This window comes from Lepisma saccharinum, chromosome 9, assembly GCF_977018435.1.
Source record: "Lepisma saccharinum chromosome 9, izLepSacc3.1, whole genome shotgun sequence".
NCBI classification, from domain to species: Eukaryota; Metazoa; Arthropoda; class Insecta; order Zygentoma; family Lepismatidae; genus Lepisma; species Lepisma saccharinum.
This window is the reverse complement of record NC_139237.1, coordinates 77,242,231-77,262,402: the sequence shown is the minus strand read 5'-3', so window position 1 is coordinate 77,262,402 and position 20,172 is coordinate 77,242,231. Positions and strand designations below refer to the sequence as shown.

General features: G+C 39.9%; 1 protein-coding gene across 5 annotated transcripts in view; it reads right to left on the bottom strand.

The window, feature by feature from the left end:
- Positions 1-20,172, bottom strand: part of Mhcl (Myosin heavy chain-like) — a 303,279-nt gene that overhangs the window by 54,974 nt on the left and 228,133 nt on the right. For all 5 annotated transcript variants that reach the window (XM_083128453.1, XM_083128454.1, XM_083128455.1 and 2 more), the window contains 2 exons: positions 18,864-19,103; positions 16,774-16,928 (listed from right to left, as the gene is read on the bottom strand). In XM_083128453.1, the coding sequence (XP_082984579.1) occupies positions 16,774-16,928; positions 18,864-19,103 (395 nt within the window). The remainder of the gene's footprint in view (positions 1-16,773; positions 16,929-18,863; positions 19,104-20,172) is intronic.

Genomic DNA, 20,172 nt, shown 5'->3' with positions numbered 1-20,172 from the left:
CCCCTCGCTAAAGTATCCAGATAAAGTAATTCATAAAATGTCATTTACCAAGATTGAAAAAAGTACCTACGTTTTCCCTCATTTGGCAAAATCTGTCCCTACGTTCCTACGCGGGCGAAATTTAGTGAAAAGTCCCTATGCGTAAGACATGTCCCTACGGTTGGCATCACTGCCGACACGTGCAGTATGAAGCGCCGTCCTCTCGCGGCTGACAACTCCCCGATAAGCTGTCGCGACAACTGAGGATAAAGTAGCGATGTCTAATCTAAGATTAGATGTCAGAAATAAGGTGCCAGAAATATTTGTATTTGGGAGGATACCTTTTCCAGCATCCTTGCGACAAGTTACGTGCTTATTTCAGTTGTAATTGTAACTGTAATTGTGAAAAGTGGAAACGTTAGAAAACAAGCGGTTTCTGTTACGGACTTCCTGTAATGCAATTTGCCGGGACCTGTTGCATGAAGAGCCCGCCGAACGGCCGTCACTCTGGCGGTGAACGACTGAAATAACCTCCCTGTAGAACCAAACTGCTCTGGCCCCGCAGCCTGAATTGCCAAGCAGGCCTCTTGAAAATAATTGTAGTCAAGAGGCCATAGGAAGCAGGCAACCTAATTCAGCAGTACAGAATTGACCTTGGTGGAAGGCTACTTCAAGCAAGTACCTAATAAGAAAATATAACAATCCAGAGAAATGAACTTTAATTCTTGGGTTCTGTGATTAATGTGATATTTATTGTTCATCTTCATCTCCCCATAGTCACGTATTTGTTGATTTCGCTTGTCTGCTCTTTCCCACCTACACCTCAGGAAAAACAATGTTCTGGTGTTACAAGGTTGGTTTTACGAATGAAAAAATGACATCCAGAATGGACTCAAGTACCACAAAGTATCATGAGACAGACAGACCTATTGAACTCTAACTGTTAATTCACTGTACAGAAGAAAGCCACAAAAAAATTTCAAAGCTGCTATTTTGAATCTATTACACAACACTGCAGATTAATCTGCGAAAATTGGGGCCAAATATGCACCTCAGAAGATGGCAGTCAATATAATCATTATGTAAAAACTCTTTTTACAATTAGAGTTTACCAATACATCCAAAAAGTTGTCTTTGTCAGTCCTGGTGGAGGATCAAAAAAGGTTGTTAGTAAAATACCTTAAAGTTTTGAAATTTTTCTACAATTACACTAAATTGAGGAAATCTTCCCCTAGGTCTTTAGTGGCACCTTGCGGGCTATAACTGCTCAATTCATGCATATCACGTAGACATGTTTCCATCTTATTTGGGCCCTTTGGTGTGTTTCACGCCCTTGACAAATCAGGAGCAGCTGCCAAAAACATAGGCAAATTGATGGAAATAGTCAAGAAATATCACTGTCACTGGAATTGCAGGAGCCAAGCTGGTAGCACTGCACTGCAAAGCTGATGGCAGGCTGTGTGCACTGTGTAGGAGTGTGGGGGCAGGGAACCCCCCTGCTTCTGTCTTCAGTAGGGTCTTACTCATGCCTATATAACTTTTTTTAAAAAAAGGTAAAGTGTTTCCCTGTGCTTAGCACCATGCCTTGAAGGCGTATAGGGGGTGTGGATTAACGCCCCACACTTTCTTGATCCGGTCGTGAGTGGGGGTGATGTGATCAGCATCATGCCCCTGACCGCCATTACCCCCCAGGGTTTCCCCCAGGTACCCATGTCATTCGATGATGGGTGGGCGCCGGGGCCGCTTCCAACGTTAGAAAGGTTCCCGGATTTGAACCGGCCAGGGATCGAACCCAGGACCTTTAGCATGGTAGTCAGACACATTACTGACTGAGCCACCATGGCCACTTAACTATATAACTTAACCAATATTCAATCTCTTACTTTATTCTTCAAAAGACCCTTCAAGGGCTAATAATTCCCCTTCCAGTCCCTATTCTCCCAACCTTCAGTATCACCTTCTTATGCCATACCTTCCTTTTATTACCAATTCCTCTATCAACAAATTAATCTTGACTTATGTTTTACAAAAAAAAAAACAGTAAACAATAAACGGGGGAATCGAAGTTCTGAGGAAATGACATCCTGGTTTATTGTTTAAAGGCACCCAGGACACACACAACTAGGACATGTCTGCACATCAAGCCACACCCACGCCCACCTACTCTGAGCATTTCTTCATTTTTCATAAGGTGCTGGGAATGCAGATTTCGTTCTGAATTTCGGCATCCCTTGTCTGGAAGCTGGTGTGGCTTCTATCTCTTGTAATACCACTGCACCTGAAGCTACAATCACTTCATTTACCATTTCCTCCACTACTCGTGTATGGCATGCATAGGTGTAGCTACGGGGTGTGCCGGGTGTGCGCTGCTATATAAAAGATAATTAAATACAGATATTTCAATAAGAGAGAAAATAAGCGGCAGTTTGTAAGAAGTTGAAAATGTCATTACTTGGCACAAACGTGTGCATTATCGCTGATGAAACGGGTGTCTATAGATTTTCGATTTTTTTATGTCATTGGAGAAAGAAGATATTTACTGCATTCTACTCTGTACTGCAGCGCTTTTCTTCTGTACCTGTCACAAGCTGCACGTGTGAGAGAGACCTTTTTCCAAGCTTAAACAAGTTAAAACTAAGAGCAACTCAGAAGCAGGATTGATTGGAAGCCCTGCTCTTGCTATTTGTGGAACAGGAAGAAGCTTAGTCTATTGATGTAAATGAAGTTATTGATGAGTTTAAGAACATTGTACCCTTTGACAGACGTCTCTTGTTATAGATGACGTGTATTTTGATGTATTTGTTTCTAACATTTATGAACATTTTGTGTGTGTGTAATTTCTATGCAATTTCATTTTTTTCTATTACATATATTCAGAAATTTCCAACACTGTCATTTAGTGAATATATATTCCTTTACAAACATCAGTGCAGTTAAAGAGCCAAGTGATTGTGTTGCAAGATATGCTATTAAAAAGATGCAAGACCTCATTTTTTCTTTGTGCACACCCAAATATAAAGTTCTAGCTACGCTTATGATGGCATGATGGTTGTGGGACTTCAGTACACTCTTTGGAAGCTATAAAATGTTGCAGCTCCTCATGAAACATACTGGAGAGAAGTGGTGGTGGGAGTGTTGGGGGTCCATGTGTAAATCACTGGGTTAACCCAATGAGGTAAAGATATCAGAACACCTGAAAACAGTGGTTACCCACCCAAAAGATTCTGAATGTAAAATTCCAACTTATATCAGTCGTGGAGGAACCAGCAATTGATGTGGCAGGATATGCATCATTTGCTTACTCAGCCTCTTACATTGTACAATGGCTGCTGCCAGCAGAAATAGTAATTTAACACTTAACACTGTATTTAGAACAACAGATTGATTTGATTTGATTTATTTTATTTTATTTCGCGTTCTGTGCCTCTTGGCTAATTTGCAAAGATGGGGATGAAATTGATGAATGGACATTCACAAACAACCATGCCCCAGTGGGATTCAAACCCGGGAACCTTGGTGTTGCAGCGCGATGTGCTAACCACTCAGCCACAGGGTCTGGCAGAACAACAGACAGAATAAGGAGTGAGGGGATCCAATAGACCATGGGGGTGGTGAAGCTTCAGGACAGAAAAGATCAGGCACAGATGAGATGGTTCGGATACATTAAGAGGATGGGTGCAGAAAGGCTGCCAGTAAGAGCTTACAATGCACAAGGAGTGGGAATGAATAAGGCCAAAGGGAAGATCAAGATGTCGGTGGAAAGAGCAGATAGTGGAGAGTTTTAGGAGAAGAGGACAAGATTGGAACACCGTAGGAAGAGCAGAGTGGTGGTACACCAGAAGTAAATGGAGAGGCTTGACTTCTATGCCGACCCAGCAGGAAATGGCGAAGGATGATGATGACTGTATTTGCACCAACAAAAGACAGTCTTTCAAGACATTTTGCTAGTCTATTCCTTTGGATAAACGAAGATTGTGTCCATAAAATGCAACAAGATAATATTCAATACATAATTGTCTATGATGGTGTTTCTCAACTAGCGGGCTGTGGTTCCGTACCAGGCTCTAGTGTTAGTTATATTGGACAGCAGGAGGTTAATCAGGGTGGCTACAAACAAGCAAAAATGAAATTCCCTGACTTTTCCAGGTTTTCCAGGACAAAATTTACATATTTCCCTGACAATTACAAACTAAACAAAATCGATGTTTTTGCAAATGGAAATAATAAACTATACAGATCCACGTATGGTTTTGTTAAGTACCAATATTATCTTCTATGAAATTGACTTAATTTCTCTATTCTCTATGATTTGAATTCAAGCTGCAAAATAGAGAATTTGGAAAATTATTACAATTCACAAGCTACGGAAGAATTACGGAATTTTGTCATACGCAGTAAGTTTAAAATAAAATACTTGATTATTTTTAAAGTTACGACTAAATGAGATAAGAGTGAAGAGAGATTGATTAATAAATACAATTTGTAATTTATCAGTTTCCTTATACATTCTCGATATTATATGTTGATATTTCCACTGAGGTTTGGAACCCTCTGCTTGCAAGAACCATGAGTGCGGACTCATTTTTCAATGCATAAAGCTACTTCTCTCTTCTCTGTAACGCAAACAACTCTTGCATATAAGTGAAACAACTGAATCGAACAAAATAAAGTGTCATATTTCCTTACATTATCAATGGGATTTCTGGTTCAGTACAGTATATCCAAGTGAAGTACTGTGAAACTCACAACATGCAGTTATACCATTATTGCTGACGAAAAGGGTATGTAGGTATTAGAAATTTAACGCAAGGAATTTATAGAATTGCATTGTATAGGTACCTGATTTAGCTAACCACACATTAAAACAGGAAAACACTAATAATAAAAGCTTCTGAAAGTTCATATACGAGGGGCATCCTGAAAAAAGCTCCAATGGTGCCTATACACAACACTAGTGGTCGGAGAGCGACACACACAAATGCAGGCAGGAAGAAGTGGCATGTAGCTATAATCTGGTACAGTTGCAATACAGCCGTTTTAGGACAGTTTTAGGTTAAAGATTGCAGCTCTCACACAGTCTCCCACCGACTGCGATGTAGCCTACATTGCACGCTCAGAATTTGGCACGGAGCCACCAGCAATCGTGTGAGGTGTGCAGACCGGACGTCGTGAGTGATAGTATGGTCAGACGATGGTGCAGACAATTCACGGAAGGCCAATTGAATGTGCACAACCCTATACAGCTGAGTACACACGGGCCCTTTGTATCACTTCAGGTGAGAGATCTTGGACCACTCCCTGAACAGCCCTGGCCTTGAATGTACCGACTTTCATCTCTTTGCTTAACTGAAGAGGTTTCTGGCAGGGCAAGGATTTGACAGGTACACTGCGGTAGAGATAAATCCAGTCTTTGCTGGCAGACACATATACCATGGACATACAAAATTTAGTGCCATGCTACGACAAATGCCAGAACAACGGTGGTGATTATGCCGAAAATTAGGTTAGGACTCACTGTTACTAATGCAATAAATTACAACTGATATTCTTGTCTTATTTATACCTAATCGGCAGACTATTTTTTTTTAAATTGGTGTATTTTCTTATTTTTTTTATTTTTTACTATACGGTGTTATTTTTCCCAAAGTTCACATTTTCATTTTTGCGCATTTTCTGGCAAATATCTGAAATTATACCTTCATTGTGTTTTAAAACTACTGTTTCAAATTGTAAGTCACATGGCTTACGCCTCTTCGTGAGAGTTTGATATCTTGAAATTTATTTTGGGAAAGTTATTTTCCATACCCCTTTTTTAATTTTAAGGTAAGAATTTTAGATAATGGAATTTTCTCCGTATATACTGAAGGGTGCATAATGACCATAAGTGGCGACGCACCCAAAAAAATTAAAATCAATCAATCTCACGTGACAGATACCGATATATTATGGCACCAAAAATTGGCATTATATTTTTTTGAATTCTTAGTGTTACGTTTCCCAAAATTCGCGTTTTTGTTTTCGAAACATTTATCTGCCAGATATACCGAAACTTAATACTCCATTGTGCTTTTAAACTATTATTTTAAATTGTAGGTCACATGGTCTACGTAATTTCGTGACAGTTTGATATGTTGGAACAGATTTTTGAGGAAGTAAAGGTAAAGTGCTCCTCTGCACTTTTCCATGAAGGTGGAGTTAGGGTCCCACACTTTCTTGATCACGGCCGAAGGTGGGGGTGATGTGATCAGCACCACGCTCCTGGCTACATTTATCCCTCAAAGTTTCCTCAAGGTACAAGCTTCATATGATGCTGGGTGGGTGCCGGAGCAGTTTGAATAGGTGGAAAACATCCCGGTTCTCCCCTGCAGGGTATCGACCCCGGGTCTCTCGCATAGTAGTCAGATGCCCTAACGACTGAGCTCCATTATTACTCGCTCGACAAATGCCGATGGTGCGCACTTAGCTTGGTAATTCAAAACATATCTCGTGCGACAAATCTGAAGATGTGGCTCTCGTGTGACGGTAGATACGCACTCGATCTCCTGTTAGAACCCTGCCACTTTGCTCTGTGATGCAAATGGTTTCGATAGAAGTTGAAAAAATCGAGAGAAATACATGATTTAATGTGGCTGTCGGAATTATTCCATGTACGTATAACTATATAGTTTACTCTTGAGTAAAATGTTGGAAAACTTGCATGTTCTTTGTACATAAACATGGCCTAGATAAGACAAGAATGTTGGATTTCATGACATTTTTCGTTGTTTTAGGACATTTCTTTAAAAAAAAAATCGCTAAAAACGCCAACAATTCGCATTATTTCGATATTTCGAAAGGGCGAAAAATGTGTCCAGACATCACTGCACATTCCTAAACATAACTTCGCAGCAATTACCAGTTTTCACGGGTTTGGCGTTTGCGGTTCCCTACTAATCGGAAATTAATTTCTGGCCACCCCTTGTATAAATCAGTAGATGGAAAGTGAAAATTTAGCAGGTCTGGCAGAGAAAAGTCAATTCTTGAAGAAAGTGATTTGCTCCATGATTGAATGATTCGAGTAAATATGATATTAAAATATTTACGTATTTATTATTAGTATTTTATTTCATAATATTGGACATTAACTTCACTCAGTGAGAGATTAATGACCATCTCTCACGAGTTTAAACAGACAGGACAGAGAGTGGCGTTAATTTAATTGCAATACTAGTTTTGCAGTAAATTTGAGGTTGCGAGCATGCACTTGCCAATTTTTATAAAGTTCACCAATGCAGCTTTATGTTTCACTTTTTCGTGATAGTATTCAATATATATCCCGTTTGGTTGGATTCTTCTTGATATCTAAAAATAGTGCAATGTCATTGTAAACGTATGTTAACTTGTGCGAATCCAGTAATACGTCAGGATGATGAAAGAAAATCTTCGTAAGCACTGCTACATTAAATAAGGTGAAGTGAGCCAGAAGAGTAATAAAATTCCAGCAGCATATTTTCAGTCTAAAGCTCTTCTTGTTTATGCATGCGATTTTTGTTGGATGTTGCAGTCCATGCAATTTCTGTCGCATGTTGTAGTGAGATACTTTGTCGGGTGGCGATATTCGACAAAAATTGTATGTATCAATAGAACCTATTTTCTTCCAAGTTCCTTCAGTTTTCCCAACAAAATGCCTTACTATCGGACGGCACCACCCGCTCTTATCCCCTCCATCTGCTGACAAGTCCCCTTACTACTCCCATACGGACAAGAAAAAATGATAATTCAATGTATTTTCCACGTAATATTTAGAGGCTAAACTAAACATTTACTCCCCCGATGATACCATACGGTATCATCAGAGTAAGGTCGTACTGCCCCGATGATACCATACGGCATCATCGTGCTCAGGCACGTATCCAGGAATTTCTTTCGGGGGGGGCTCAACACCATTTTTTAAGGGGTATAGTAAGAACCTCACAATTGTATGTTCAAGACCAGTGGTGGTAATTGGGTTCCAAAACGTGGAGGGGGGGGGGGGGTGCTGAGGGAGTTGCAAGGAAAGTTTACTCTCTCTTGGTAGACAAGGCTTAACATTGAGGCCATAATGTTGAGGCAAGAAAATAAAAATTGGGAGCAACTATCCCTTAAATCGTTGCCAATGTAAGGCTGTCATTTTAATCAGAACATTTTTTACCACTCGACTCCTCTGTTTCCATGCATTAACATTGTGTGCCGGAACCATCTCAGTATGTGTGTTTGTCCATTTCTTCTCATCAGGCATAAAAATATCTATGGTGTCATTGAGTGCTTTTACGAAGCTGTTACGCACGCACGGGATGGACAATCCACTCGACAACGCGAGATTCAAATTGTGGGCTGCGAACTGGATATTTCTCTCTGATTCGAGCCTGAATACCAGTAACGTGTCTTGTCCTCCCATGTTTGCAGCTCTTATAAAAGCCGAAACCCACCAATTTGTTCAGATTCAGGCCTTAGCACTCACAAGTGTTCAAAAATGCCTGTCACAGCTTCCGCTGCCTTGTCATATATCGGCACGAAACAAAGGAAGTCTTCTCGAATACAGGTGGATCACGAAACAATTAATGCACAGTGAAAACCCTTCCGTTCCCAACACATCTAATGTTTCGTCTCCCAGTATGATCAAATGCTACTCATTTATCTCCTGTGACGTGCCCAAGGGAGGGTTGCTCAGGTCATAACCCCATTTGACCCAGTATTCCTTTTTTTTTTTAAAAAAAAAAAAAGGAACGTGAAAGACAGGAAAAAATGGCAAAATCAGGACTGACCACCAAAAATAGTATGCGTAACCCCTCTCCCTTCCGAAAATCCTGGGAACGCCTCTCTTTATCTCGAACACATTTTTTAAAAATCAACTCACCAGAAGTTTTTATCATTCCTTATTGGAGATTGAAGTAAGATGCGTTCTTCCTGCAGGTTTGAATATAATCCTATAGGGTGCTGTAGTCTGCCTGCCTTCACACCAAACCTTAACAAGGCCCTAATTTTCCATCCTTGTGACTTGAATTTTCAAGACTTAGGAAGGTTTCAGACCGAAGGGACACGCGATACATGTCGATTGGAATGGGCCAATCAACAGCAACGTTTCACACCGTAGCGACACAAAAGGCTGCACAAACCTAATTTCGACTTGTGAAATCCTCAGGCGACACGGTGTGAAATCTCCCTTATTAGGCTACTGTCATTGTCACATCGAAGTAGTAGCTCTTGTTGACCACAGAAAAAATTATCCTCAACCGGTGGGAATGCTCCTCAGTTTTCTTCTCTCTCCTATATTTTCTGCGCTTGTTCACTATACAGGCAACACCTTACGATTTGATATACACAGGACATGTACTGTGTAGACACTTTAACGAAAAATCGGTTGAAGTCAAGGATGGCTAGGTGGCTCAGTTGATAGACCCCTGATTTGGGTCCTGCTAGTGGCAGAGCCTGTAGTGTTGCCCACGAGACGAGACTTTGGCCTGTCTCGTCTCGTGGAAATGCTGTCTCGTCTCGAAAATATTATATTGTCTCGGGGCACATGGTCAATATCGTCTCGTCTCGAATTTTTAAAAGCCTGTCCCGTCTCGTCCCATGGACAACACTAAGAGCCTGCAATTTCCGCCTAAAATGTCTACACATGCAACATCTCCTTGCTTTCTCTTCTCGACATTTATAAAATTTTCGTCTATCTCTTTATGGTAGTTAAGTGTTTGAATGTGTTTCGAACCCAGTAGGCTTAAACAAAAGTATTTCTTTATACCATGAAATTCTCGGACTGCATATACGAAATTTAGTTCTGGCAAAACTAAATCATCACTCAAAACTTTGATTTTCAGTTAATCTATGCAGCTTATTTCTGTTTTAATAAACCACTCCAATATCCGGTACTGCTGAAATGTTCACTCTAGAGAGAGAGAACGAACTAGCACTACAACACTGAGGCCCCGGAAGTTCTGCTGTCGTCAATGTCTTCATTTTCGAATCACTATATCTTATAAAGCAACCAGAGGACGCTGACTGATCTGATCACCAATCGACTGTATGAATTGTCACTCTTACCTCCGAAATCTCATTAACAGATTCTTTGTACAGATCAACTGAAAAATTGAATCCGTGTATTTATATCCTCATTATATTCTAGAACGTTCCACAGATAAAACGATTCGTTAATATTGCCAGTAGTTGACTCTTTCTCTCATTCAAGAATGTACCCTCTCCCGCCTTCCAGAGATTAGAAATTACAACGAATCGCCCTACGTGTGGCGCTACCTTTGTTGTGCAGCTTTCAAATGCTGACAAGTCTCTACATAGTGCTCAAGTGCGCTGCGACAACACCGAAAACGTAAGAAAAGTTTACGTGCAATATTATCAACAGGGTTATAGAACATTCTCCGTTTTGCCTCGATAATTGTCTATCTCCTTAAATCATCGTCACATTATTCAAATAGCCAAAAACCTAATTTTATCTAGTGACAAATAAAAAAAATCATGGGGGGGGGGCTCGAGCCACCTCAATCCCACCTTGGATACGTGCTATTAAGAATAACATGGCTATAGAACATTCTCCGTCTTGTCTCGATAATTATTTATCTCCTTAAATTATTGTCACATTATTTTACTTCACACCACAAGAAAACAAAAACCTCATTTTATCTAGTGTAAACCTAAAACTTTCGGGGGGGGCTCGAGCACCCTAAGCCCCCCCTCTGGATACGTGCCTGATCGTGCTGATTACGAAATGAATGTGCTTTTTGGAACTTCGTACTCTTATGTTTGGGTAGAAACTCTGACACAGGTCTGGAGCAAGCCTGGGAAATTCACAGTGACGTGCACTGAGGAGTAGCTAGTCTAGCAGAGATAGATCAATCAATCTCACATCTCGAATTATATTCAAATCACAATAGTTATTGTCTTGTTAAAGCCACCACAGCTCATACGCAACACTTTCTTTTCCACGCGCTTCTCGTCCATCGGTGTTCTCCGCGGGCAAAGCTGGCTGGATACCCTAGCTCGCTCTTCTTCCGCCAGACCAGTTTTCAGGTAGAAACGGCCGGCCCAAGGAAAAGGAAGATTACTACCTCTACCCCTCTTGTCCCCTCGCTCCCCGCTGTAATGGTTGAAAGCCCAGGCTTTCAGGTCCCCCAGTCTATCTCCTATAGGACAGATAGGGGATTGGTTTCTCATAGATTTTTTGTAAATCCTGTAAAGAACTCAGGGTAAAATTTTCTGCAGTACTTATGTTCTCTGTATTTACACAACCTTTTACACGTTGTACAATATGTGCGTATGTATAATATGGGATGTAGTTTTATTATTTATGAAATGGGAACGTGTTATGTGCAGGCAATGATGTTATGCTTTCTTTCTTTTTTCTTTTACAAATATGGAATATATAATGATTAAATTACAAATATATGCTCAGGCTCTGACTGACTCTCGTTTTAGTAGTGTTTTATTTAAATATACTACTCTTGGTCTCTAAGTCATAAATACGGATGTATTTATTTGGGCAAGAGAACGCGTGTTCATATTGTTGTTGGTTTCGTTTATTTTACTTCGCTTTTCTGCCACATTTGGTTATCGCGAAAATGAGGATTGAGTGATAATATGATGAAATTGGTTAAGGGACCTCATATGAACAATCCAGGCCAGGATTCGAACCCGTGATGAGTGCGCATTCTTGTCCTATGTGTTGCAGTGAATAATGAAATAATTTGGAATAAAAAATGTATCTCAGAACTCAAAAAGTCAAATGAATATCATTGAAGAAACTACAAAAAAAGTGTGTTGTGTTTTGTTACCTGTCACCAAATCAACCAAGCGTGGGGGACTGGTTATCATAGCGCGCTACGACACCAGGATTTCCGGGTTCGAACCCCGACCCAGGCATGGGCGTTCCCTGTGCTCGTCCCTTCATCAATTTCATCGTATCTTCGCAATTAACCAAATGTGACAAAAAAGCGACGCTAAGTAACAAAAATGAAATCAAATCATTGATTGATTGCTCAATTTGGTTCATTTTACTTCGCTTTTCCGCCACCTTTGGTACAACAAAATAAATGAAGGAACACACACAAAGAACACAAATGGCCAATCCGAGATTCGAACCCAGGATCTCTGGCTTAGAGTCAAATCAAATAGTTTTTTACTTTCGAATGTGGGTGGGGGTTACGTGTACTTTTTTCTGGTACTCATTCATAATTTTGCAATCTTTTCCTGTTATTGACATTCTTCTTTTTTGTAGGAATACTGGCCCTAAAAGGAGGAAAGGTGTGACCCACACCAACGCCCCCCCCCCCTTGAGCATGCCACTGACTGCTACCCCAAGTGTCGACGTCACCGCACGTCACTGGAAATTCATATTGATGACCAACCTCGCCCCCTCTTCGCAACATATCAATGCCACATTTCCGAACAGAGTTTCACATTTTGGCTCATTATTCAACTTGCATGGCACCCAGGAACATGAAACATGTTTCAATCAATCTCTTTGAAAACGTCCATTCCTTGAAGAGAATACTAAGGTTTGCGCCTTCTCCCCAAAATAGCGGGAGAAGAGGGGACAAAGTCCAGATTCTTATTTTTTTCCATTGAAATTTGGAGGTCGCGACCCCCAACCCGCCCCCCCCCTTCCTCGGTTCGGCGTTCTGAGTTCTACACGGTTGCATGCTATGATGTTTTAGCTGCAAAACAAAACTTATCCGAAGTAGATTCCTCACATAGTGGCCGAGTTATAACAATTTTCCTAAAAAAATGCTTCGTAAAAAAAAACAATATCACATTTTGGCTTATTATTCAACTTGTATGGCACCCAAGAACATGAAATATATTTCATTCTCTTGAGAAATGTCCATTCTTTGAAAATAATACAAAGTTCGCGCCTTCTCCCCAAAATAGTGGGAGAAGAGGGGGCAAAGTCCAGATTCTTATTTTTTTGCATTGAAATATTGAAATTCGGAGGTCGCGACTCCAAACCCCCCCTTCCTCGGTTCGGCGTTCTGGGTTGTACACGGTTGCATGCTCTGATGTTCTAGCTGAAAAATAAAACTGATCCGAAGTAGATTGCTTCCATAGTGCCCGAGTTATAACAATTTTCCTCCAAAAATGCAAATTACATATTTTTCGTAAAAAAAAAATCACATTTTGGCTTATTATTCAACTTGTATGGCACCCAAGAAAATAAAATATGTTTCATTCTCTTGAGAAATGTCCATTCTTTGAAAATAATACTAAAATTTGCGCCTTATCCCCAAAATAGTGGGAGAAGAGGGGGCAAACAACAGGTTTTTTTTCATTGAAATCCGGAGAAGTGCCCCCAAGCCCCCTTCCTCGGTCCAGCGTTCTGAATTGTGAACGGGTGCATGATCTGATGTTTTAGCTGAAAAACAAAACTTATCCGAAGTAGATTGCTCCCATAGTGCCCGAGTTATAACAATGTTCCTCCAAAAATGCAAATTACCTATTTTTCATAAAAAAATAATAACATTTTGGCTTATTATTCAACTTGTATGGCAGCCAACAACATGAAATATGTTTCATTCTCTTGAGAAATGTCCATTCTTTAAAAATAATACTAAAGTTCTCGCCTTCTCTCCAAAATAGCGGGAGAAGAGGGGGCAAACACCAGATTTTTGTTTTTTCCATTGAGATTCGGGGGACGTGCCCCCCAAGTCCCCCTTCCTCAGTCCGGCGTTCTGAATTGTACATGGTTGCATGCGCTGATGTTTTAGCTGCAAAACGAAAGTTATCCGAAGTACATTGCTCCCATAGTACCAGAGTTATAACAATTTTCCTCCAAAGAGTGTTCGAATTTAAAATTCCCGCCGAGAAGCCCGGGCGAGAGAAATTTCTCTCTCTCTCTCTCTCTCTCTCCTCCTCCTGCCATCACTGGTTTCTGGCGCCGTGGTCGTGTTGCCATAGAAAAGTTAGTTCTATGGTTTTGCGCATAAAAGGGGCCTAAAAGTTGGGCCCGAAACTTGCGAACGAGATTTCCTGTTCCCATGCAGAGTTCCATAACGATATCTTTAAATAAAAAAAAAAAAAAAAAAAAAAAAAAAAAAATCAATGAAGACGAAATTCCCTGACTTTTTTTGACACCTCAAATTCCCTGACTTTTCCCGGTTTTCCAGGTTTTCCAGGTCTGTCGCCACCCTGTTAATAGTTTGCGACTTGAGCCTGAGCAGGCTACCACCTGGAATGATGCCTTTCATTCGAGTTTTGACAGCCATAACAGGAAATGCTTTCGTGGCACTGGCGGTGATGGATAAAAGAGTCTAACTGGGGGCATGTTGCCAAATTTGGAGGTTGACCAACTAGTTGTTCTCTAGTCAGAGCTGAAAGGATGAAGTAATTTGCAGCCTGAGCTGGCTACAACCTCGAAAGATTTCCAGTATACATATTAATTAACGTATACATTTAAAAAATAGAAAGCTATTTACGAGTAAAATTGTTCGGATCGGGTCACTGACCAGGCTACAAGCTCACGAAGGTTGGTTGATTGATTGATTGATTGATTGATTTAGTTTATTTTACTTCGTGTTTTGTGTCTCTTGGCTAATTTGCGAAGATGGGGATGAGTGATGAAATTGATGAATGGACATTCACAAACAACCAAGCCCGAGCGGGATTCGAACCCGGGAACCTTGGCGTCGCAGCGCAATGTGCTAACCACTCGGCCACAGGGTCCGGCACGAAGGTTGATAACCACTGGATTATGGAGCATGGAAAAATGTACAGGACAGGAATGAGATTTAGACAGAAATGTATGCAGCCACACTTTTTCATGATTTAACTTGTAGTAACTTGCAATGATAGTAGTATTACAGTGAAAATTGTCATGTTCAATCCAGTATTGAAAACAATATATATCCTTGGTATTATTGGAGGGAATCTCTCCAACTATATCTGATACCTGTGGTTACATAAAGGCGCAACTATCACAATCCACAGAAAGTTCTGCAATGCTGGCTTTGGTGCTGTGATCTGGGATCACCAGGAACGTAGCTAGGTTATTCAGTTTGGGGGGGGGATCCGAAATTTGTTCCTATGAAACTATTTCCAGGAACGGAAACTAAACAACAATGTTATATATACACAAAAGCATGGCGTTAGTATGATTATTTTTGCCAGGTTACAGTAAATTAATTCTTATGAAAAAATATCATAAAAAAATAGGAATTTATTCATTAAAAAAATTTAAACGCACTAGACTTTACAACTCTTTACACATGAACGAATACATGGACAACACCCACAGCAACTCGAGACGAGGTACTTGCAAGAACACAAGTACTGGGGTTGAAGCAGGGAGACATTTCAAATCTCAGAACATTATCAGTTATTGGAGAACTCCATGTATCTCTCGACCCACTACTGTTGAATGTTCGGGGGAGACTTTGATTCAATCTGTAAGGGAAGAATCATTTGCAGCAAAAGGTTCGAATTTATGATTTCTAGGAACGTGGGGCAAGAGGAAGGTAGTGCACCTCAAGGCAGGCAGCTTATATGATTTTGGTTACAAACCGGTAAGCAATGAAAGGGTGGAAATTTTGGAGTCCTACAATTGCTTCTGAAGATTTCCTTTAGAATAGCAAGTTTGTTCCCTGCACAGTGTTACCAGCTCTGCTACAAATTTACCGGAAAATTTTATGTAGTATTAATTGAGGATAATTTTTCATCGATCGAAATTTTGTTTGAGGGAGCCGCAGTTGAAACTTGTGGGTACGGGCCAGGCCCTCCCCTAACTTTTGCCCTGGGGATCACAAAATTTGATCAGTCTCTTCAGCCTCACCACAGGTGGATCAAAGCAAGATCATCAAATAGTGGATGAGATGTAACACAGCGAAGAGCACCAAACATGGTGTGTGTTGTGGTGAAAATGCAGTGTGCATTACTGTACAAGTGCAAGCTCAGCAGAAAAGTGATGGAGGCAGCTTGTCAGGAGTTGGTGTGAACCAATTAAGTGAATGTAAAGCTTAGTTCTTGTGTGGCAAGTTGCGTCAGAGAGTTGACATTGGGAAATGTTCTACATGCAGCAGACTTTCTGTTGTGACAATGGAAGTGGAAGTTGTTAGGTGGAGAGATGTTTGCCTGAGACTCAGAGCTAGCTAGGAACATTCTTCTATGTTTTAATATGAGGACAACTGGGGCAAGGGGGAGGTTTGACTAATCACAACAATAATATGATTGATGATTAGATGAAATTGATGAAGTGGGCCTCCCAAAGAGCATCCACAAGTGGGCCAGGACTGAAAGCTGGGAACAAAGCAAGATCGAAAGTTGACCACATAATGTAGTCAGTCACCAAGCTGGCTGCATCTGATAAAAACAAAAGTCTGCTATCACCATGCAAGATTGTATTGTACTTAACGGTTCTCCTCACTTTGTTCTGAACATCGCAGCATAAGATCAATTGAATTCCTGGACCAAGGACAAACCACCATACTTGTCCACACACAGGGCAAGCCCCAAGACTCGGTCACAGAATTTGCCTGAGAGCCTCTACCACATCCAATCATATTCTCCAAACTATTCCCCAGGTCATAATCATATTTCTAGGATATGAGAAACACCATCGCAGCATGGTATCACTAAGCCACGGAAGATGCATTGTTGCATATTTTGCAGCTAAACTGACTCAGTTTTACAGGGAAGGCATGATGGGACAAAGTTGTTGCATGTCATGGCATTATTGCACATGACATTCGTCTTTTTTCACCAACATTCAAAAGAACAGAACTTTCCTTGGGACCTGAATGTTGACTGAAAACAAGGAATAGTAATCCTAATGCTTACTTTCTCTGCTTCTTCTCCAGAAGGTTGTTCCGAGAATTCTGTTCTTCCAGCATGAGCCTCAAATCATTCATTTCCCCTGTGAGCTTCTGGACCTTCCTCTTCCACTGCCCCACCACCTGCCGCTGCTCTTCAACTTCTTCATATGCATCTGCCAACTGCAAGAAAAAGAGAAAGGTGGTTCCTTACTACTGATAATTGCTTAAAATCATATAAAAAGCATAGATTACATACAAAATATCAGGGTATGATTTGCTTGATTTGGCTCATTTTACTTTGCTTTTGGCCAAATTTGGATCTAATTGTGGAGATGAGAATGAGTGATCATATGAGAAAAGACACTCACAAAGAACATCCATGCCCAAGCTGGGATTCGAACCTGGGACCACGGGCATTGTAGTGCACTGTACTAGCCACTCCACCACAGACATGGTATGTATGCCAGGAATAACTTCTTCCTCCACATAGACACAAATAATTGGAAAAGTTTTACTTGGCAAATAAAGTTTTCATGAAAAGTAAAATAAAATGTTTAGTCAAGATCTCCACAATATATATAATATATCATAATGTGAGAACCAGAGGGGCGTAACTCCAATTTATCAAATGTATAGGAGAGAGGAAATAATGTATTCTTAGGAATATGTCTGGCTCTTAAAAAAGAGTGGAAAATGCCTGCAAAAGTTACCCCATTCTGGGAGGGGGGTACATCACAGCTCTTTCAGACATAGAATACAGCTACAGTGAAATTTCAAAACAGTGTTCGTCGAAGGGTTTCACCATTTCCAAGAAGGGTATTGCCAATGCAAACAAACACAACAAAAATGCACAGCCAGAGGAAGCAGGTGTGCGCACAGCGGCAAGAAAACTACACACCTGTCCCAAATGTACAATCGATGTGGTTCGACAAGTGCAGAAGATGGTCACAAAGGAGAATCCACCGACACAAAGAGCCATTCCCAGGAGTGTTGGAAGATCCAAAACAACTGTGCAGAGGATAATCAGCCAGGATTTACGGCTTAATGTGAAGCATAACAAAAGCCTCCTTCAATGGAAACTTCGGTGTCGGTGCCTATATTCAGGGTCATCATGTCGAGCACAACCGCTGGTGGAAGCACGGCTTTACGCCCTAGGGCAGGTGTCACAAAATAGTTTCCATAAACGTGGACTGACCTTCTGTAAAACTGCCTTGGTCAGAACCTGTAGTGTTTTCTAAGAAAAAAAAAATGTTTGGCGAGCTCATTGAAGACCAGATAATGAAACTTTCCCAAAAAGAAGGTTCCACAAAGAAGAGAGCAGCTATGCTGCAAGTATTAACAGGAAATATTGTTAAAAAATATAAATACCATGAGAAAGTTAGATCTTTCACCCCAATTTTTATGATCAAAAAGAAATAAAGTTCAAATCTACTTTTCATCAAGGAAAAGGATATGTACAGAAAATGTTTGGTTGCTTAAAAGGGAAATAGCACAGAAATCAATTCCAAGAACTTCAAAATCCACTCTATGGATATGCAAGTCCCCTCCGTGGACAAGCCAAATTTACAGTTTTTCATTTTCTAATGGACTACGAGCAAATGATCTTGGCCAAAGTTAGCATTTGATTAGGTTCTTCAAGGACACAATATTTCATAATTTTTACAAATTTTCAACAATTTTAATGTTTTGTAAAATCGTCTCCTCATTTCTACCTCCCATTTTTCTTTTAGAATGATCCATATTATTTGTGGTAAAACTTCGTCACATAAAAGCCACTAATACAAAATCCCAAATTTCAGATCATCAGAGATCAAGGAAAAGAACTTTCTGAATTTCTGGCCTATTACCGGAATAGCTTCAAGAACTAAAGACGATGGCTTTGAAGGTGTTCATCCCTTTCTCAACAACATACTTGTGTGAAAAAGAACAGACTTGAAAAGCAGGGTGCGATCATTATGCAGTGAAATATTGTACATATTATATGTTAATATTGTACATATTATATGTTACATATTTAAAAACTAAAAATCTTAATTTTGTTGTTTTGTCACAAAATGTAAAGCTGTCAAGTTGTCACAGATCTTAATTTTAATATACCATGGTACCTGCAATTACCTTTTTCTCTAATTGCTTTTTAAGGCCAACCAGCTGTTCCAGATCATCTTCATGCTGCTGTTGTAGCCGTCTCCGTGTGAACTCAAGTTCCCTCACAGCCCTCTCGTATTTCTGCCTGTACAGTCCTGCATCTTCAGATTCCTCCTCCGAGCCTAAGTCTCCGTTCATTTCCACTGCCCTGGAATAAATCAGCTCCATCTCTAGCTTCTCCGAGGTTTGCTGTAAACTTTTATTCTTTGCCTGGAATAAAGAAGGACAATCAAAGAACCAAATGCACACTAGATAATCATCTTGTTTTCTCCCCACTCGTCCTCAAATAATAATGATCAAGAGTAGTGCTGAGTCGATACTGATGCCAATGTATTATTATTATTTATTATTTGAAGTAGGGTTACACTTAAGCTTACAGTATTTTACACAGATTATCTTACCATAAAAACAGCTTTTTGCACTACAAGAATTAATTTGTTAAGCTATACAATTAAGCTAAATGTTTATAAATGAACAAAATATAGAAAATTACAAGTGTACCTATATAATTGAAAAACACAAGAAATAAAAATTAAGTAAGTATATGTGAAGGAGGCAATGAGGTAAATGAGTCAAGGTGTCAGTATTTATAGATTAATTGATGTAATTGGTAATGGATGAAATTTACTAACCGATACCAGCTGATATGTTCCGGCATTTTGGCTTATTAAGAGCAAAAATGTCACATGTCACATTCACTGAGTCTAATTATCTCGATTTTATTATTCAAAATTCAAACTTTTTTATATTTTGCACTAATTTTGTGTGAAAACTAAATTTTGTGATTACGTAACATGTATCTTAATATTCTGATGAAATTCTGGAATATTTTTAAGTAGAATTCTTGGCAAATAATGCATATAATTGGAGTGGAATACTTACACACTAACATTGACCAATATTTTGAAGTATTTTTGATTATTACAATTTTCAAGTATTGGGTACTGGTAAGAGTATCGACATCAGTGTCAGTATCACTTCAAAGTGGTATCAACTCTGCCCTAATCAAGAGTTGTTCTGTATAGTAGCCACTGTTCATGTGACCACAAATAGTAATTTGGCACAGTGCCTCTAAAACAAATTTCTATCACAGTTTATTTCTGAAGCAAAACACATAAGAATATGTGGTGACATAGATTGATTATGAAGATGAACATACAGGCCTGGATTTAATGAGGGTTTTGGAGTCTACAGCCATGGGTCTCCTCTGCAAAGGGATCTCCACTGGGGAAAAATTACTTTGAAAAGGGCCGCAAAATGAGATAATTGAAATGTGGTA